We start from the raw sequence: 22,717 nt of genomic DNA on the forward strand, positions 1-22,717 counted from the left end.
GAACTGAAAAGACCTATTCCTCACTGTATTTCTAAATAGAGTAAATGAGGTTGAGAGGGATAATAAATCAGCCACAATGAAATGGGGAGAACAGACTAGATGGATGAATGCCAAATTCTGTTCCTATGTCTTATGGTCTTGCATCATTTTAACTAAGCACATTTCACATGTTGTTATGTACCCATCTTGTGATTTTAAGAGAGAGGAATTATTCATTTCCTTTTGCATTTTGCATCTGTTGTTGTCCTTCTACCCCAATGCTTTCACCTACACACAATTAATCCTTTCAGCAGCATGTTTCCAAACTTCTATTGTTAGAGATCCATTTGATCAAAGGGCACATGATTGTTGAGTCATGATTTGAAATGACATTGATACTTGCTGAAGGGGAAGCTATAGCTGCTCGTGATGTTTTTAATCTGTCAGTAGCACTACATTGATGCATTATGCACTTTCACAGGAAATAAATCTTCCAAATGTATCTGGGAGACCTAAGGAAAATTGAATATGAATCCAAAGTAAGGAAGTTGGAATCAGTAAAAGGCTGCACTAAAAATTTAGATTTTTTAAAAGAGGATAGGAATAGAGATATGAAAAAATAGGCAAGATGAACTTACTTGACTAAAGATGTTCTGGACTATGGTCAAACAACTGGAGAAGATAATGCTTAAAAGTAAGATTCAGTTTCAATGTATTTCATTGCTAAGGGAGATACAAGAGCCTGTTGGAAAGATTCATGTAGAACTGTGGTAGAGACTAGCACTTGGATGTAAGGGATTAAAGCAATGTGGAGGACCTTAGGAAGGAAGGGAATCAAGGCATTGGTGAGATAGAGGGTTAAAACATTTATTTTGAGGAAATGTGATATTAACAGTTGTAACAAGAATGAAAATATTGTTCAATATTGATATAAACTTGCAAATTATCAGATAACATAACAGTGAATATTTGTTTTCAAATATACAATTTTGGCCAGTTGTCTTTCCCCTCATCAATAAAAACAATTACGACAGAAATGCTGTTGCTGTTCTTTGTGAATGACATGTTTATTCTCCAGGAAAAGGTCCACCCTATTAGTAAACAGCAAATAAAGATTCAGCGTATGGGAAATCCAGTTGTGATTAGCATAATGTCTTTAGCATTATCACTAAAATATTTAATATCTTCCACAAACATCTATCATTTCTGAAATAATATGTGCTCCTTGTGACTAACTTACTGGAATTCTGTTTTGATCAAACAACTTTCAAATGACAAGCATTTATGTTATGGAATGAGCCTTCACAAGAAGGCAAATGGGTACTTGATGGGTAATGATTGACCTGTCTGTTGCTGCCCAAATTATGCCCCCCTCCAAAAAATTTTTCTTCAACTAGTTTGACATAACTATTTCCTTCCTTATGTAGACAGGTTCATTTAGACATTTTCTTGTCAGTATTATTATTTAACAGTCTAGTTCATGAAAAAAAAAACATATCAGGGAGATAAAATGATAGGTCTTCTAAAGTAACATTAGGCATGGGAGAATTCTGCGTAGAATTCATAAACAATATAAACAGGAAATGAGGGAGGTGTACATCAGGTCAGTCAGTATTTTGATAGAAAAGGATCACTAAGCGGTCTGGTATGTAACCCTATCATCAAATTATCAGGTATTTTTAGAAACACAATAAATTCATGCAAGGAGGGGAGTCAGGAACATAGAGGCATTACCGTAAAAGAATTATGTGACCAATTCCCCTTTCTAAGATAGAGGAGAGTGGCAGTAACAATTCTACCTTTAACGGTGCAAAGGGTTCCAAGTCATTCAATAGTATGGAGGTCAGTCAGGTAGTTTAAGTCTTGGGAAAACAATGGGAAGGAGGTGCTTAGAGAAAATCATTAAACAATAATCCTTATGGATCAAGATAAAGCAGGAAGTCTTTGTCCTTTCCCTTCCTCTATCCTAGGCAAATTGATGACTTCCCACCAATTAACTACTGTCCTCTTTCCTCCACCACTTTCCTACAGCAGCCTTCTCTCTCCATCAGGGGATCATCTACAGATGTCCCCAGTTACAGCCTGCTACAGCTGGAGATCCATCCACACCACGAGCTGGGCTGTTGATTTGGCTGTCTGCCAGGTGGGAAATGGAACAGAAAGGATAATGAGGTCCTGCTGTTAACATTGGCAGGATCTCAATGTCACTGGCTCTGCTGAGCTTTTTGCTGGCTTTCAATGTCATCTGCACTCCCTCAGTATACAGGCGATGCAGAAGTTCCAAAAGCTGTTAGTAGAAGGATATCTGAGTCGCCTCATGGGTGATCTTTTCTATCATCTGAAACATTCTTCTTTTTAAGATAGTTGTTGTTTCTTTTCAAAACTATACTCATAAATCTAGCAATACAGTTGACCCCTCTAATGCAAAGCCCTGTCATCTTCAAGAAACACGAGTTTAAAAAGAAAGCTATGTTTATTTCTTTACTACTTTTCTCATAAATTCTGCAAGAGTGAATTTTATTTGCAAATTTTCTGAAGTGATTTGTGAATTTTGTAAGGGAAAATTTCCTTTACCCAAATGGTTATAATGTAAGAATCATCTGTATATGGTATAATGTATTCATATCTCACTATACACTGTACAAACTGAATAATTCCAGCAGAGGGGTCTGGGGTGGGGTGATGAGGGGAGAATGGTGAAAACTGAATATTCAGGTTGTAGCTCCCTTCGAAAAGGTCCTTCCTAATTCAGGCAATACAGCTGTCCAGAATGGAGAGCTGACTAGTTAACTAGGAATTAGTTTCTCCCTGCATTTGAACATACTTTTATTGGTGAAGCTATCTCTAATAGCCTGAGAGTTTAAGCCTCAGTTGAACAAATGTGACATGTTGATGGTGTTTCTGACAAATAAAACACCTTCTCTGTTTTCCAGTGTGGACACACTGCAATGTTGGGAGCTGTTCAGTTAAGCCTGGAACATGGAAGGACAGGGTACTTGGCTTCAATACCTTGGGCTCTTGGGGACAGATTGCTATATAATTTTTTTTATATATTGTATATATAATTCAGCATGAGATCATTTTTAATTTTACATGCACCCAAAGAACAATGGGTTGGACAGGATTTGATGTAGGTCCTCAGTGTGCAGTATAGTGGTGGCCTTACGTTGTGGACTCTCTCAGGGAGTGGTTTGTGGCTGCTGCACGGTTTCATAGTCCTGAACTATGCTGCGGTTTCAATTGTTCGCAGTGCCTTGCACTGAAAAAACAGTGCGTTTAAAGCAAACCAAAGTGCACCTTTCATTGATTTCTGATCTTCCAGCTGATGTAGATGCGTACCTCATGGATGTGACGAGGAGGGGTCCTGCTCTTCACCAGACATGTAACTTGTTTGGTTTATTCTTTATTTATTTAAAAAATAAACTTTATTCATAATTTTAAAAATACATACAAATGAATAAAAGGAAATCTTTTATATTCATGGTCAATATATTCAGTAGGGTTAAATTAAATCTTTAAACCATTGCACTATTGCTGTTCCTTGAGCCCCAGATACAAGATATGAAATTTTAAAAAAACATTAAACTTGGACAATGAGGTACTAAGTGAAAGTATTTTTTTTAATTCAGAATAACTGGAACCTGATGAGAACACAGCAACATCTTAACTTTGATATTGACATCTATTCTGCAACTTCCAACTGAATTCTAAGTGTAGCAAGTTTGCTTTAAACTCCCAGGCATCAAGGGCTGGGATCTATAAACAGTCGGTACATTCACCCAAAATTACTTCCTCCACTAACCTATATAAGGATTAACCTACTCATGTAGCAGAGAGGGAAGTTTTAAGTGAATATGTGTGGTTAAGCATTTGTACTTCAGTTTCACAGTGTAACTTCAGATCTTGGAACTAGTCCATTTTAGATGACACTAGATTTCTTGCCCACAAAATTCGGCTCCATGACATCTGCTTTCCATTCAAAGGGAGCAAAGTGAATATCATTATCTTGCCAATGAGCTTCACATAGAGCAAGCATGTGTTGTTCTGCAGATCTTATGCCCAATCTTTATATAAAACGACTAATTTATTGGTAAAATTACATGAATAAAGTTAGACTGGAGAAACTGGGATTGTTCTCCTTGCATCGAAGATGGTTTAGTGGATGTGATGGAGGTGTACAAGATTATGGCTGGATTAGATAGGATGAATAGAAAGAAGCTGCCCCATCAACCAATGGATTAAAATCCAGGAGATGCAGGTTCAAAATTTTGATCAAAAGTTACAAAGGTATCTGTAGTTTTTTTTTGATGTTGTGTATTTATGATCAGAAAACACCGCTTTTAGCTGTAATGGAAAGAGAATCAATCAGGGCCAATTAAGGGGATTTGGTTACATATCTGAAGGAGAATACTTTGCGGAATGGGTTTGACTCATTTGTACTACTAAGAGCTTCCATTGACTTGATGGTCCGAATGGCCTATTCTTATGATTTTGTACTTAAGAAGGAAACATTAGAAGAGGTGTGAAATCTTGGAAGGTTGTAACATGTGAGGATGAAACAAGCAAGAAATAAGTGTGAAACACCATGGTCTGATTTGAAACCTCTGCTGAGAACTCAGAGTGAATGTAGGTCAGCATTACAAAATAAATGGATAAAAGAGTAAGTTGGGATGAAGGTTGATGGATTCAGGTATATAGGTAATATGGAAACCTGCTCAAGGAAATGTTGAAAATGTCACGGTAATAAAAGGATGGATCAGCAATGACAATGTGCTGGCCTTTTCTGAATTCTGATCAAAATAAATTTTGTCTGCTTCATGTTATTGTTGTTTCAATGGTGGCTATTGCTTCTACAGGTGACATCAAGCAGGAGCCAGGCATATACCGGGAAGGACCTACTTACCAGCGCAGAGGCTCCCTCCAGCTCTGGCAGTTCCTAGTGGCTCTACTGGACGATCCAGCAAACTCGCACTTTATTGCCTGGACAGGCCGAGGCATGGAGTTCAAACTCATTGAGCCAGAGGAGGTGAGTTTACATAGCATCTGCACCAAGAGTGACAAAAAGCAGGATGCCTGCTAATGACATCAGCAGTAAGGTCTGCAATGGGGTGGTGAGGTGAGAATGAAGTGAAAATTAAATAGTCACGTTGAGGCTCCCTTCGAAAAGGTCCTTTCTGGTTCAGGCAGTACGACTGTCCAGAATGGAGAGCTGACTAGTTATCTAGGAATTGGTTTCACTCTGCATTGGAACATACATTTTTCAATATAACTCTAAAGGCCTGAGATTTTAAGCCTTTCTGAACGAATATGACATGTTGAGGGTGTTTATGGCAAATGGTAGCTTACCCTTGCTCTGTTCTCCAGTATGGACTGGCTGCAATGTTGGGAGGCACCTAGTTAAGCCTGGAATATGGAAGGAGCAGAAGGACAGGGCACTTTGACTTGCATGCCTTGAGATGTTGGGGACAGAATCCTATGTGCTTTTTTTATATATGCAGTATATTGAAAAGATACCTTACCTAACGTAGGAAAGTAAATATATAGAACTGTACAATGTAGGAACAGAGCCTTTGGTACACAACCATGATGCCAAACTGATATAATCCCAATTCCCTGTGCATGAAGACAGTTCCTCCATTCTCTGCCTGTTCATGTGTCCAAATGTTTGTTCGACACGGCTCACATAACTGCTTCCACCACCTCCCCTGGCAGCGTGAACCAGGTAGTTACCCAACTATGCAAAAACGCTGCCTCACAAATTTCCTTTAAACCTCTCCCATCTCCACTTTGAAGCTGTACTCTTAATATTTGACATTTCCATCCTGGAAAATGACACCAGTTTTCTACACTACCCAAATCCATTCATAATTTTATATGCAAACAACAGGAATTCTGCAGATGCTGGAAATTCAAGCAACACACATAAAAGTTGCTGGTGAATGCAGCAGGCCAGGCCTGCTGCATAATTTTATATACTTGTATCAAGTCATCCCTGAGCATCAGATACTAGAGAGAAAACAATCGAAGTTTGTCCAAACTCTATTGTACTCCATCCAGGCAACATCCTGGTGATCCTCTTCTACAACCTCTCCAAAAACTCCATATCTTTCCTACCACCTGGTGACCAAAGCTGCACACAATTTTACAGGTGCAGAACCAAGGCTTTGTATCTCTGCAACATAAACTTTTTTACTCAAAGTCCCAGCCAATAAATGCGGGCATCTTGAATGGCTTCTTTATCCATGAGTTTCTAGGAAAAGTAAGGAAGGTGCAGGATAGATGTATTCCAAAAACAAAGAAATACTCAAATGGCAAAATATTACAACCATGGCTGACAACAGAAGTCAAAGCTAACATAAAAGCAAAAAAGAGTGCATACAACAAAGCAAAAATTAGTGGGAAGACAGTGAATTGGGAAGCTTTTAAAACCCTACAGAGGGCAACTAAAAGAATCATTAGGAGGGAAGAGATGAAATCTGAAAGCAAGCTAACAAACAATATCAAAGTTGATAGTAAAAGCTTTTTCAAATATGTAAAAAATAAAAGAGAGATGAGAGTGGATATAGAACCACTAGAAAATGAGGACGAAGAAATAATAACAGGGGACATGGAGATGGCAGATGAATTAAGTGAGTATTTTGCATCAGTCTTCACTGTGGAGGATACTAGCAGTGTGCCAGATGTTGAAGGGTGTGAGGGAAGAGAAGTGTGTGCAGTTACTATTACAAGGGAGAAGGTGCGCAAAAAGCTGAAAGACCCAAAGTTACATCTCATCCGGACCAGATGAACTGCACCCTAGGATTCTAAAATAGCTAGTGGTAGAGATTGTGGAGGCATTAGTAATGATCTTTCTAAAATTATTGGATGCTGGCATGATGCCAGAGGACTGGAAAATTGCAAATGTCACTCCACTCTTTAGAGAGGAGGAAGGCAGCAGAAAAGAAATTATAGATCAGTTAGCCTGACCTCAGTGGCTGGGAAGATTCTGAAGTCAATTGTTAAGGATGAAGTTATGGAGTACTTGGTGACACAGGATAAAGTAGGACAAAGTCAGCATGGATTCCTTAAGGGAAAAATTTGCCTAACGAACCTATTGAAATTCTTTGAAGAGATTACATATAGGATAGATGCGGTGGATGTTGTATATTTGGACTTTCAGAATGCCTTTGACAATGTGCCACATATGAGGCTACATACCAAGTTGAAAGCCAATGGTATTACAGGAAACTTACCATTGTGGTTAGGGCATTGGCTGTTTGGCAGGAGGCAGTGAATGGGAATAAAAGGATCTTTTTCTGGTTGGCTGCCAGTGACTTGGGTGTTCCACAGGGGTCAGTGTTGGGACCTCTTCTTTTTATGCTGTATATCAATAATTTAGATGATAGAATAGATGAATTTTTGACAAGTTTGCAGATGATATGAAGATTGGTGGAGGCGCAGGTAGTGTTGAGGAAACAGGTACGATCCAGGTAGGAGTTGGACAGGAGAACGGGCAAGAAAGTGGCAAATGAAATACAATGTTGGAAAATGCATGGTCATTCACCTTGGTAGTAGAAATAAATGTGCAGACTATTTTCTAAATGGGGAGAGAATCCAAAAATCTGAGATGCAAAGGGACTTGGGAATCCTTGTGCAGAATAGCCTAAAGATTAACTTGCAGGTAGAGTCGGTGGAGAGGAAGGCAAATGCAATGTTAGCATTCATTTCAAGAGGTCTAGAATACAAGAGCAGGGATGTGATGCTGAGGCTTTATAAGGCACTGGTGAGGCCCCATCTTGAGTATTGTGAACAGTTTTGGGCTACTCATCAAAGAAAAGATGTGCTGGCATTGGAGAGGGTTCAGAGGAGATTTAAAAGGATGATTCAGAGAATGAAAGGGTTATCATATGAGAAACATTTGATAGCTCTGGGTTTGTTCTTGGTAGAGTTTAGAAAAATGAGGGGGGGATCTCACTGAAAGCTTTTGAATGTTGAATGGCTTAGATAGGGTAAATTTGGAAAGGATATTTCCCATGGTGGGGGAGTCTAGGATAAAAGGGCACCGTCTCCGTTTAAAGCAGAGATACAGAGAAATTTCTTTAGCCAGAGGGTGGTAAATTTGTGCTATTAATTATCACAAGCAGCTGTGGAGGGCTCGTTGTTCATTGTATTTAAGGCAGATCTTGATAGGTTTTTGATTGGACATGACATCAAAGGTTACGAGGAGCAGGCCGGTGACTGAGCTGAGGAAGGGAAAAAAGGATCAGCCATGATTGAATGGTGGAGAAGACTCGATGGGACAAATGGCCTGATTCTGCTCCTATGTTTTATGGTCTCAACCACCCCTATCCACTTATCTAGCAACCTCAGTAGTAGTTTAAATAAATCTGGCACTGTAAGATATCCTAAGTTTGTGAAAATCAGCACGTAAATACAGGCACATTTATTTTCTGAGTCACACACCGCTTTCAACCACAGAATAGCAAGTATTATTTCCTGAAAAACTTGCAACCAACTGTATATTTTTAGTTGGCTGTCGAATCCTCTTTTATTTGGTAAATCAACACGGTGAACATTTGTTTTATGGTCAGGTCCCAAACACTCCTGTGGCAGATTTACTTTATGCTCCAAAAGAATTTTTTAAAATTTGTTTTCAGAGTGTGGTTGATTCTGCCATGGCCACATTTATTGAACCTCCCGTGCTGCCCCAACTGGGTGGTTTAGGCACTGCTGGTGGTGATGGGGCACCAGCTATACAGTATAGCTGGGTAAGGTACGTCAGCAACACAGCTGCAATGCCAGATCAGCAGTGCCCATCTAAGTCAAGGTGGAGTGAATTAGTTGATGATGTAACTATGAATTTTCTGCCATTTTATTTTATACTGATAGACAATACCAAATAATAAATAATTATTATTGTGTATTGTAAAAATAACCCTTAATAATAGGCTGCAACATCCTAATGTGATAGTCTACGTTAAACTCCAGATTGCTGAGTTTCTTGAAGTCATGCGTGTGATTGGAGAGTGAAAGGGAAAAGGATTGTGGTATCAACGGCTGAGTCTGTCATAACAGAGTAGTTTGTAATTTGCTCATCAATATGATATGCCTGTTCCAGTTAATCTACTGAAGAATGGTGACTTCCTAACTGCACAAGTTATTGATGACAAGGTGTGCTAATGACTCTACTGTTAAAACTTATAGGAAAGTATTATTTTGTTTTTCTCTGCTGAAGCAGCCATTGACTTTCACTTGTGTAGTGTGAGTTCTATCTGTCTGCTGCTGAGTCAGAACCTGGATTTATTTGGGGTCTTGTAAATTTTGCGGAATCGTTGAATTTTCACCAAATACTTCCACTCCCAGAGCTATAGTAGAGAGAAATGCATTGATGAAGCATGTGACAATATTTTCTTCGAGCATGTAGTTTTGCCTTCCTTGTGCACATTTCTAAAATCCAACCTGTTGTACATTAATATGTTGAGTGAATTTAGCAGTTAACAGAAACTCGCTGAAGCATGTGTAAAAAGCAGTAGGACTGAGCAAAGGTGGGTTTTAGTTTTCAGTTTGTAAGAGTGAATAGGTTACCAAGAAAGAATGAGATAACAGGAACAGTATAGATTGGATTTGCCAAATGCTCTCCTTCTATGTCATGGAATATATAATATAATTAACAGTAGAGGGCAAAGGGTAAATGCTATTTATATTACTGTCCTTCTTTCCATTTCTTTTACTAATTATTATCATTGCCTTCATTGGGTTGAATTGGTGGCTTTAAAAGAGATTTCAGAGTGCATTGACATGGACATGTCTAGTGCAATGTCTTCCAAGAATGAACCAAAGAACAGGAAGGATTCACTCAGATTGGTTAGGATGGCAAAGACATTTTCTGTGTTGCTTTAGAGATGCAACTGAATGAGAATAGAACTGTTCTGAAGATGTTGGTTTAAGAATGGGCACATTAAAATTGTCGGATTTTTCCCAATTATAAATTTTGAATTGAGAAATTATAGAAAAAGGCCAAAGCTTATCATGCAAGCACCAGATTGAAAAGCCTAAAAACTAACTAAATTAATAGTCATTTGTTGGATCTTTGTGTAACTCAGGTGATTCATATTTAAAGTCTTTTAGATAATTAATACATTTGGATTGAAACTGTATTGGATCTCTAATTGTGCAACTTTCTTATTAACTCAAAAGTTTGATAGTTCACCAAATGCATTGCAATAATTCATTCATTATGGATGTCAACTATCATGATTTAACTCTGTTGCTCGACAGTAAGTGATGTGCAGACTATCCAGGGCACAGAGAAGGTTTTGTGGTCCCAACTTCTTATGGAAGATGGAATTTTGTCAAAAGCTAGTAACATAGTGGTTGAGTTACTAAACTACTATCAGATATCATTGAACCAGGACTGAATCATCCAAGTCATCTGGAGAATTTAAAATTGAACAAATCAATATATCTAGAATACTGAGCTTTACTCAATAATAATGACTGTGAAACTACCTGGTTCATTAATATTCTTCAAAGGAGGAAATACGCTGTTCATACTGGGTCTGACCTTTTTATGATTCCAGACCCTGTCTTAGCTGCTTCCTCGCCCCAGGAACCATTATGGATAGACAGTAAATGTTAAACTTGCCAGCAAAGTCCACATCCTCTGAATGAGTAAAGAAAACAGTATGCAACATTGCAAAAACATCCAGCATAAACCATTTATGAATGTAATTTGAGTATTTAAAAGTATGGAAACGTTTTGCGTTATTTCATATCATCCAAATTCTGCCGTTGTCCTGCAAAAATCATGCAAAAATTTCCACACCCATGAATTTTGCTGTACATTGTGTTTGATATTTTAACCATCCATTTAAAATTTATTTGAAAATTAACTCCTGAAATTTTCAGTGCATTCTCCCTGCAGATAAGGTTCTCCATTCAAATCATGGATTTGAAAAGTTAGTCTCAACTAGTATTATTATTCTGATTTTTAATAAGACCAGTAAGCACAGATGATACAAGGATATGATGAGGAGAAGGCTTCAGGATTCTAACTGATATTTTACTGTTTAACACTTGTATTGTAGAGGGTTAATCTCTGTGCTTGTCAAATGTCACACCACTGTGGATTTGAATGTAATAGAAATGGCTGAAGAAGTTTTGCTGACTAGTATAGGAATACAACCATGGGAACATGAAAGTTAGGTGAACACAGCGGTGGGACGCGTGAAAAGTGGTGACAAGGGATGGTTGCGTTTGAGTTGGTGCTATGTATTGGTCCACTTAGTGCAGCATTTGATATCAGAGGGAAGGGTATCAAAGTAGAGCAGTTGGGGGTCTTGGGGGTAGTTTATCAGGGTCTCACCAACAGGCTGTTCATGAGCAATGCTGCAGATCAGGCAGAGTGGAAGGTGTGCTACAGTGAGAGGGGCTTGCACACACCTAGATAAGTGTTTTAATATTTGCTATTCTGTCCTAATGAATAAAGTTTTGTAGTTCTAAGTGGAAAATTAGAGTTGTGTCCTTTTACCTATCTGACCCAGATCCGAAAAACTTTTGTTGTAACGTAACAGCACTGTGTCAGAAATTACCTCAGGTAAGCTCCAATATTCAGACCAATTTTGAATTTAGTTCTGTTCAATCAGAATTCATCTTCCCACTTCAAACAAGGCATCTGCAAAAATTTGCATTGAATCTGATTTGGAATTTGCAATATGCTGCTCTACTTTATAATTAGGCTTATGCAAAAAGTTTCACATGTTAATGAGCACATCCACACTGCTAAGGCTTTCATTTGAACCAGACAATATAACCATCAGAAGTGTTATAATTGTGAAGGTAGGGAACCACATAAAAAGAGAAACCATTGAAGCAGATTGAGAATGGTACAGCATTTGAAGGCTCCAATCTGAGCAATAAATCTTTAAGGTTGGTTACTGCTTTTTGTTGTGAAAGAAGAGTAGCTTGACTAAAAGGCAGTGCAGCAGTGGATTCTTCAATAAAGTAATTTCATCCTTGTCTAAATAATGCATTCCTGAAAGATTTACAGCTAAAATGGAGCAGCAAGTGGCCTTTTTTTGAAAAACAATGTTTGATTTGTGAAAATGTTCCATTCATTTGCTTGCATCATTTGGGATAAGTAGTGCTTTTGTTCTCATAAATGAAATATTCACTCACATGCTATGTTCACATCTTTGGAATAATTCCATAGAAGTCAGAAGAAACTAAAAGGAAATAAAAGAAACACTTACTACATGAGTATCTTAAGTTTAAGCGTGTAGTCAGACAGATTATTTTGTATGGATGCCCTCTCCGCGCCTTGTTGTTCTAAGCAGTCTGGTTCTCCCTGGTTTTTAATCCCAGTCAAAGATGTTATTCAAAATGCCTTCAGAGTGGGTTTAGCTTGTTTTGAACTGAGTTGTTGTTGGTATGTTACTGCAATATGAGAATTTTCTTTTCCAAATAAGCACGCAGGGGAACATGCCTAGACTAGCCCTTGGGAAGTTTGTCCCCTCCTTCCCTGGCCAGTTTTGGAGAATATCTGCACTGGCAGTTGGTAACAGTCAAAGAATTCTTAATGACTTCAGCCAAGATCAAAGGTGGCAGTTCTTTTTAGCAGCTATGAATTCATAAAATGTGAAGATAAATACTATTTTGCCTAGGAACATCAACAGTATGACATTACTGCTTTCAAGTATCTGGCAGATAGACACTTTTAAATCATGTATATTCATGAACTAGTTTTCTTCCTGTTTACCAAAAGAATGGCTGAGAGGCACCTTAAATTTACATTTCCGTCAATTGATTTGAAGTATGTATGCTACATATGGTACAATGCATGATATACAGTTAATGAATATATTAGTTTATCATAGCTCTTCTTAGTTAATCTTAAAGCTACGGTGTTTAAATTGCCATGTTCGTTCCATATACTTTTAGAAATTAAATACAGGTAAAGCATCATACAAATACAGTGTTAGTTATTTAACTAAGATGTGATATTAACAGAGTACTAGGGAAACATTATGATCTAGTTTGTGGTCTGAATATAACCTATACTCAAACTTGTGAGTTTTCCTTTCAGCTTGCATCTAAGTTAAACGTAGAAATGATGCTTCCTGGATGTAGAAGCAGGGCATCAGTAGGTGTCATAAATGTAAGGCAGTCTCCAATTAATTGAATAAGTAGTTTAAGAGAAACTTTCAAACTCTGACATAGTTAAAATGCAGAACTGGCTAATGCAAGGAGTAGTTGCAACAAATGGTGCATATGTAGTTCAGAGGAAGCAAGACATGTACATGACAGAAAAAAGAAATAGGATATACTAATATAGTTAAAAGAAGGATGGTGGGAAGAGGCTTAAGTGCAGCATAAACTCCTACATTTACCATTTGGACCAAGTGGTCTGTTGCTGTGTTGTGGATTCTTGGTTAGTTGTCTTATATATGACAGCTCAACCATGAGAAAAATGGATTGTAAACTCAGAGTCAAGGGTGACTTATTTGCACTCCAGTTCTGCAGGTGGCTGAACAGACCTCTGTGGAATCTGCAGGCTGTGCTGCAGGGGCGGGTGAAGCTTAAGGTGTGGGAGTTGAGTAGATATTTTGTCACGTGTGCTTGGCCTTTCCGTGCTTCCCTGATTGACACTCAAGATGGCCACTGACTTCCCAGATGCTCTTTCATATCATCAATGTTGGATTCTCAGCAGTTGATAAAGATGTTGTATTGTGCTGAAGGCAAATTTAGAATATTCTTGAAACCTTCAGCACAATTTTCTCTGCCTTCTGAAAGATCTCTTTCTTTGATGAAGCTCATAGTATGGATAATTAATGTGGGTTTTCGGCTTGCGATGCAGATAATGTGGTTCACTCACCAAAGCTCGTTGTGAGTGATCAAAGAGTCAATTATGGAGATTTTTTGGCTTGAAGGGGAAGCTAATACTTGTTCATCTAACCTTCAAGTACATTTAGATTTTGGAGAGACAATTTCAATGTACTTCTCCAGTGCTTTCCGATGCCAGCTTGAGGTAATGCATGTTCAACAGCATATTAGAGGATGGATGTCACTGTGCTTGGTAATAAATCATAGGTAACACAACACAGAAACAGGCCTTTGGGCCTAGCTCATCCATGCCAACCAAGATGCCCACCTAAGCTAGTCCCATTTGCATGCATTTGACCCATATTCCTCTCATCCCTCCTATCCATGTTCTGTCCAAATGTTTTTTAAATGTTGTCGATGTATCAACTACTTTCTCTGGCAGCTTGTTCCATACTCATGCACTCACTGCATGAGGAGGTTGCCCATCAGATCCTGTTTAAAATTTTCCCCACAGCCTTAAACCTATGTCCCCTAGTTATTGGTTCCCCTTCCCTGGAAAAAAAGACTGTGTGCATTCACCCCATCTATGCCCCTCTATAAAGTTACCATTCTGTCTCCTGTACTCCAAGGAGTAAAGTCCTTGACTGTTGAATCTCTCCTTACAACTTCAATGCTCAAAGTTCAAGTTCAAAGCAAATTTATTATGAAAGTACTGTATGCATTTGTCATCAGATGCTACCCTGAGATCCATTTTCTTATGGACATTCATAGTAGGTACAAAGAAACACAATAGAATTAATGAAAAACTACACACAAAGATGGATAAACAACCAACATGCACAAGAAGAAAAACTGTGCAAATATCAAAATAATAATAATAAATAATTATGTCATAAATAATAGTGAGAACATGAGTTGCTGAGTCCTTGAAAGTGAGAACATAGGTTGTGAAATCAGTTCAGTGTTGAGGTGAGTGAAATTACCTATGCTGGTTCAGGAGTTGATGGTTAAAGGGCAATAACTGTTGCTAAACCTAGTTGTGTGGGACCTAAGGCTCCTGTACCTCCTACCAATGGCAGCAATGAGAAGACGGCATGGGCTGGATGGTGGGATCCAAGATGATGCTTGCTGCTTTCTTGTGGCAGTGCTCCTTGTAGATGTGCTCAACGGTATGTCTAAAGCTTATCAGTGCTAAGGAAAGAAGGCTTGGATTTGGAACATGATTTCTGTTCGATCATCGTCTGTTCAAATCTTAATTTCATAGAAAATGTTATATTTTGCCTCTGTACCCAATACCATGGAGAAAAGGGTGAGTGAGTAAGAGTCAGTGATGTTTCTTTTACTTTATTATAAAATATGATGGTAGCAGCAACTTGCATTTCTGGTTGAAATGTGATGCAAAGGATTTTATTTCTTAATGTATGCATTACTAAATGATAATAAAAGAGGACTGCGTGTCCTCATAATCTAATCTAATCTAAATTATGTCAGCGGAGAAAAGAGCCAAAGGGGGTGTTCAGAGGCAAGATGCAAAGTGCAATCAAAGAGGTGGATTTTCATAAAAGGATTTTCACAGATGAGGAGAAATGGATGATTATGGAGAAGCTAGAACTGGGTGAAGCTATAATGCTAATGGAGGAACAAATTTTGTTGAATATAACTCATTAGTTCAACAATATAAATTAAAGAATGGAGTGTGAATTTGATTCAAACCGTAAATATAATTGCAGATATAGTTTGTTTTATTTAAGTGAAGTTTGTGTACTTTTGATATATGGGTGGTCATCTGGACAATTAGTTTATTTTACTCATTGTCTTTAATGATTATGTCAGGCCAGGTAGCAGAAGATTAGTTTTGGTGCATTGTTTACTTTCATCAGTCCAATTGCTTACAAAGCTATCCTAAAGAATCAGAATCAGAATCAGGTTTATTATCACCGGCAAGTGACGTGAAATTTGTTAACTTAGCAGCAGCAGTTCAATGCAATACATAATCTAGCAGAAAGAAATAATAATAATAATAAATAAAATAAAAATTATAGTAATAATAAATGAACAAGTAAATCAATTATGTTTATTGAGTAGAGCAAAAAAAAGTGCAAAAAACAGAAATACTGTATATTTAAAAAAAAGTGAGGTAGTCTAAAGATTCAATGTCCATTTAGGAATCGGATGGCAGTGGGGAAGAAGTTGTTCCTGAATCACTGAGTGTGTGCCTTCAGGCTTCTGTACCTCCTACCTTATAGTAACAGTGAGAAAAGGGCATGCCCTGGATGCTGGGGGTCCTTAATTATGGATGCTGCATTTTTGAGACACCGCTCCCTGAAGATGTCCTGGGTACTTTGTAGGCTAGTACCCAAGATGGAGCTGACTAAATTTACAACCTACTGCAGCTTCTTTCGGTCCTGTGCAGTAGCACCCCCCCCCCACCCCCATTCCCCTACAACCAGACAATGATGCAGCCTGTCAGAATGCTCTCCACAGTATAACTATAGAAATTGTTGAGTGTATTTGTTGATGTGCCAAATCTCTTCAAACTCCTAATAAAATCTTGCCTTCTTTATAACTACTTTTCACATTTAATGCTAAGATAAAGGAAAGGTTGTGTTTGCTCCTTCAGTTAAATGAGAAATGGATAATGAGTAACATGAAACAATGTCATTGGCATGGAATATTACTTTGCAGGTATTGTAATGTGTGCACTTTTATGCTTTTTTGTCTAGGTGGCACGGCGTTGGGGAATCCAGAAGAACCGACCTGCTATGAACTATGACAAGTTGAGCCGTTCACTGCGCTACTACTATGAAAAAGGCATCATGCAAAAAGTAAGCAAGAAGCATGAGTAATTTCTCTAGTCAGTTCTTCAAACCTTATTCAGACACCATCCAAATCTAACATGCAGCACTCCTTAAACTAAGGAAACTAATCACAGGAGCCCAAATCACTCTGATCTCTTTTTTTTTTGCTAAAACCTTTGGGAATGTTCTCAGTGAAATAGTAGCCAGTAATCTCAGTTTGAATCACTTTTTCATACTCGTATATTCATTAATAGTTCAGATAATCATAGTGGTCAGTAGCTGGGCCAGAGAGAAAAGAATGATGAAGGTTTGATTAACTAAGGTAGAAGACAGCTGGCCAGACTTGCATCTCCTTTTTTTGTAGCCATCAGTGTTAGAAACCTACATATTAGAAATCAAACAAAGACAGAAATATGTCTGTGGTTCCTTTCCATTCAAGACGCATGCCATCATTCACTGAATTTTAACAGTGATGTCCCAAAATTTGAGTGGTGTAACACTTTGGCCAATGAATATGCAGTTTTAAAGTTGTGCCTATTTTAGATAAGCAATCTGGCAAACTCTTAGAGAAAGGAAGTTGTTGCATAACCATGTTAATTTTGGGAGCTGATCATCAAGTAATATCTCCTATGTTTGTAATTTAAGATTTATCATATTACTGGTGGAAAAATCACCATGGCAGCAATATAGTATAGAGTATGTTGCATGTACCATGTTTACCTCCTCTTATTCAGTTCAATTTAAACGTGTTGAGGTAGTAGAAGATTAGCTTTATTTGTCAGATGTACATTGAAACATACAGTGAACTGCATATCATTTGCATCATGATTTGTGATATGATGCTATGCTTTTGGCACCAATATAGCATGCCCACAACTCACTAACCCTAACCAAATGTGGGAAGATACTGGAGCACCTGAAGGAAACTCACAGACAGTCACAGGAAGCATGTGCAAACTCCTTATAGACAGCGATGGGAATCGAACCTTGATCAGCAATCGTTGGCATTGTAAAACAATTGCATTATCTGCTCTGCTACTGTGCTGCCCCATGGAATGTCAATAGCAATCGTTTAATAATCTGTTCAATAATCTAGACTGTAGGGGAAACCATTTTTTGGAAATTAACTTAATTAAAATAATCTGAAGATAAATTTCTATCCAGAATATTGAAATAAAATGTAAACCTGTATATTGAAGCTTTATTTTAGATCCTGTGTAAATATTCACCAGAAACAAAGCAAGAGGAATAAACTGTATATGGGATTTGATGGGACTTTTTTTTACACAGAGTGTTTGCTTTCCCAAATATGGTGTCAGAGAACTTAGTAAAGTCAAGTGCAATTACTGCTTTTAACAGACTTTTAGACAGGCACTTGAATAGGGATTGCTCAGAAGGATATGGACCTCATGCAAGCAAATAGGATTAGTTTAAGTGGACAAAATGATTGGCATGAATGTGATGGGCCGAAGGGCCCATTTCTGTGCTGATAATTTGATGATACTGTGACTGTTTGACAAAGTTTTTCTATTGAAGTGTCATGTTGTCTGAACAGATATCACAAAAAGATATTTATAGATTTGAAAGAAATGACAATAGACATTCCACAAGCATATTGAAGAATAATTTATTTAACTTATTTAGAAAATACATTTTTGTACTCATTGAAATATTCTGCTTGGGAGTAAGTATTTTACAAGGACTATTAATCCTCTGTATTGAAATTAGCAATTTCATTAATACTTGTTTTGGGGTCAGGTTAAAGGGATTCTCTCCATTTTTTTTTAATTTTTCTCCCCCCAACTGCTTTTATGATAAATAATTGTTATCTTGTTAGCTTTGGTTTGCATCCTATCTCAAATGTTCCCTCTGTTCTCCAGTACCTTTCCTTTTCATACAATATAATATGCTTGCTTTCGCAAATTTCCACTCATGGTGAAGGGTCCTTGACCTGAAGTGCCAGCTTCATTTCTCCCCCACCAATACAGCTTGACCTGCTGAGTGGGTCCAGTGTTTTCTGTTTTTGTCTCCCATTTTCAGATCTGGAAGTTGTTTTTTTTTCACTCCAGTTATAATGACAATGCTGGGTTAACTCTAGAAGATTGACTAACAATTAACTTTGCTGTTTCTAAAAGTGGGTTGGAAGTATTGACCAAAAATCATAATGAGACCCCATAGATTTCAGTAAGTGTAGTATTGATTTTTCAAAGAATAGTTCCATTATTACTTTATTTTGTTTGTTGCTCGTTAACTGAGATATCTTTGCAGAGAAATAGAACAGGTTTGCTTTGCAAATGCATTCAAAAATTAAACATTTATATTTCTGACTAAAAGTAAACACAAAATGTATCTCCCTCAAGTTTATTCCAAAAATATGAATTTATAGCAACATTTATTTTTGATGGGAGTGCATTTATGGAAGGGTGATCATAATGCCATCAGTTATCAGATAGTTATGGATAAAGATGAGTCTAGCCCTTGGGAGGAATATGTTAAATTAGGGAAAGGCTAATTACAACTTTTATAGCTCAGAGCTGGGAAGATTATTCTGACAACTGCTGTTACTGGGTATGTCCATATATAAGACATATCAGAGTTGTTTAAAGACCAACTAGTCAGAATGCAGGACCTACATGTCCTTGTGAGGAAATAAAGAACAGGATCATTCAAAGTTCAGGAACATTAACATTAACATTTACACTCTGCGTAAAAAAAGAAGTTTATTCCTCTTGCTTTGTTTTTGGTGCATATTTACACAGGATCTAAAATAAAGCTTCAATACCCAGGTTTACAGTTTATTTGAATATACTGGATAGAAATTTACCTTCAGATTATTTTAATTAAGTTAATTTTCCAAAAAATGGTTTCCGTTACAGTCTAGATTAACATTAACATTAACAGAAGTTGCAAACTGAGTCAGAAAGGAAAAGGATGCATCTAATGGTTTTGGAAGCTGAAATCAGACAAGGCCCTTGAGCTATATATGGGAAGCAGGAAAGAAGAGGAAATTAAGAGAGGTAAAAAGGGCCAGGATACATTATGTCTGTGCTTAGCCAGTTTAAGGAAAATTCAAAAGCACTTTCACATACATAAAAAGCAAGAGGGCAACAAGGAACAGAGTAGGACAATTCAAGGACAAAGAAAGGAATTTCTGGCTGCATTTGTAGTATTGTGGTTACTGCATTATAGGAAACTTGTGGAAACTTTCGAAAGAGTGCAGAAGAGGTTCACCAGGATGTTGCCTGGATTAGAGAGTATAAACTATAAAGATATGTATGGGCATTGTGTAGGCAGGCTTGCTTATTGTTTAAACTGGCATCTATGTCAACGTAAACATCATGTCAGAAGGGCTTTTTCCTGTGATCTACTATTCTGTGTTCTACAATTAATAATTTCTCCTCATGTCATTGTTTTCTACAACCTCTTATGGTATTTCAAAGGTTTCAAAGGTGGATTTAATATCAGAAAAATGTATACAATATACGTCCTGTAATGCTTTTTCTTTGCAACCATCCACAAAAATAGAGGAGTGCCCCCAAAGAATGAATGACAGTTAAATGTCAGAAGCTCAAAGTCCCCCCAGCTCCCCTCCATCCATGCATAAGCAGCAGCAAAGCAACGATCTCCCCTCCTCCACCAGCAAAAAAAAAGCATCGGCACCCACCACCGAGCACTCAAGCGTGCAGCAAAGACACAAACTTGCGGTACCCCAAAGACTACTCATTTGCCCGGTATTTGACATACCATAGGCTCTCTCTCCACCTCCCTAATAAGGGAAAAAGAGAGTTTTCTGTTTCACAGTGAGAGGGAAGACATAACAAACAACTCACTCTTTTTACCATGGTAAAAGTCCATTGTGTCACTCTTTCCGAGGTCTGTGCCCAAAGATCTCGGATCTCTGGGCACACAGCCAGAGATCTTCCAACTCCCACGACTCGCCAATTTCCTGCTGGGACTCTGACCTTTGATCCGGCCATCTCCAGGGCCACAAGATCACAGTCCTCCGAAGGCAAGCTAAGCATGCTTGGCATGTCGAATAACGGCCAATCGTGAAACCCTGAGAGTGGGTCCCTTTCCTGCAAAGAACCAAAGTCAGAGTGTAACTCCAGGTCAGGGTCTGCAAAAGAACCCGGAAAGGGAAAAATAGAGATATTAAAGATGGAAATAGAGCTGTTTCCGAAGATGCAAGCAAAAGAGTCGTCGTTTAGCCCCATCATATTCTGGACAATACCGGCTGTTAATTCCCTATTTAGCATCAACCTACAGAGGTTATATTTCCACTGTGAATTTGTATTGCTCAGAATTATTTCAAAATATCTTGCAGTCAGTGACAAAAAAATTAGATTTCATCAGTCTGAGTTGATTGTCGCAGAGATGAAAAGGCAGTTAGAGACCTACTTATATTAAAAAAAAACAGTCGATTAGTTGGTGTGTCCCATGAGGCAGCACTGATGAAAGTAAAAATGAACAGTAAAAGTCCCTTCTTGACCCAACCTTTTAACAGATGATAAGAATTTTATTTGGAATAGATATTCTTCAAAAAGCAATACAATTAAGCGAGAAACAAATTGGTTAATAGAGGTGCTGATAAAACATAGCTGTCATGTTGAAAATGTTGAGAAAAGTTCCCATAACTTTACAGAACACATGTTCAAAGTATGATTGTAAGTTTTTAAATAATAACATTTCCAAAATTAAAACACTCAGGAATCACACCGCAATTTGATATTTTGTTACTTCAGTTTAAAGATTCTGTTAATGCTTTGAAGATCTAGACTTTATGGGAATTGTTTACTTTGTTCTTTATAGGTTGCTGGAGAAAGATATGTGTACAAATTTGTCTGTGACCCTGAAGCGCTTTTCTCCATGGCTTTCCCAGACAACCAGAGGCCTGTACTGAAAACTGACATGGAGCGTCACATCAATGAAGAGGATACTGTCCCTCTATCCCATTTTGATGAGAACATGGCGTATATACAAGATAGTGGCTGTTGCAATCCCCATCCATACAATGAAGCCTATGTGTACTGACGCAACCTTTTTGGGGCAGTCACTTCATTTTTCTTTTTTTCTCTGTTGTTTTCCTCTGTAAGCCGTGACCCAGTCTGGATTTACTTTGTCTCTTCAGCATCTCTGACGTTAAGGAATGGGTCCGCAGTTTCTGTCGCATTAACCCCATGGTCCATTACCAGGGACAGTGCACTTTATGAAAAGACTCGTTAGAGCTCTACTTGTTTTTTTTTCAGGGTGGGAAAGGGTGGGCAGTGTTTTTTTTGTTTTTGCCTTTTATTTGGCGGGAAAGAGGGGGGGAATGGGGTGATTGGAAGTTGCAGATATTTAAGTGGTTTGATTGATGCTGTCTTAAGAATTTTGCTTTCCTATCAGATAAAAACTTACCAAGTCAAACTTTCAAAAACTCTGCTGATATCAGTAATAAAAGAAACTGCATATCTAATATTGCTGTGTTAACACAGCTGTCACTCTTTAAAAAAATCTATATCTAAGTAGATATATAGTACTTTTTGTCAGGGTACACATTAATATACAGTCAAACATTTTACTGCTGTGTCATATTTGTTAAAATATATGAATACTAGAATATGCTTGTACTGCAGTCTCCTTTTCTGTAAATTCTTTCAAACGCAGGGTCTAATAAAGCAATTTGAAGCATTGCTGTACAGGTAGCATTTCAGGACAAATAGTCAACTTAAACATTTACTGCCTACGATGTAGCTTATGCTGTAGTTATACCATGAGCAACTGTGTGCTTTAGAAATTGAGAAAAGATTACCCACCTACAACTTGCTGAAGGTTTTTTTTAAGCTTAAAGATTTCTAGATCAAGGGAAATGTTACCCAATGTGGCCTGTCAGTGGCAAAATTTCATTTGCACTCATTTCAGTCTTCAGATCTGCACATTCAAGTACCATATTGTGATATCCATATCAATAGAGAATAAAACATTTTTATAGATCACTAAGAATTTTTAAAGTGGGTTACCAGGATGCATGAGCTTTGAAATTACATTGAGCAGTATCAGTACTTATTCCTTAGATATTCATATCTGCAGCCCAAAGAGTAGCCTCGGCATTGATATTAAACTGGTCAACTGGATTTGGATGTGAATGAATTAATCTTTCC

At 37.8% G+C, this 22,717-nt stretch overlaps 1 protein-coding gene across 5 annotated transcripts in view; it reads left to right on the forward strand.

Annotated features, from left to right (window-relative positions):
- Positions 1-21,824, forward strand: part of etv1 (ETS variant transcription factor 1) — a 135,602-nt gene extending 113,778 nt beyond the window's left edge. For all 5 annotated transcript variants that reach the window (XM_063043775.1, XM_063043774.1, XM_063043777.1 and 2 more), the window contains 3 exons: positions 4,836-5,005; positions 16,503-16,604; positions 21,387-21,824. In XM_063043775.1, coding sequence (XP_062899845.1) covers positions 4,836-5,005; positions 16,503-16,604; positions 21,387-21,608 — 494 coding nt within the window. In that variant the 3' untranslated portion in view covers positions 21,609-21,824. The remainder of the gene's footprint in view (positions 1-4,835; positions 5,006-16,502; positions 16,605-21,386) is intronic.
- Positions 21,825-22,717: the final 893 nt, after the last annotated feature.

This window comes from Mobula hypostoma, chromosome 3, assembly GCF_963921235.1.
Source record: "Mobula hypostoma chromosome 3, sMobHyp1.1, whole genome shotgun sequence".
In the NCBI taxonomy this organism is placed as follows: Eukaryota; Metazoa; Chordata; class Chondrichthyes; order Myliobatiformes; family Myliobatidae; genus Mobula; species Mobula hypostoma.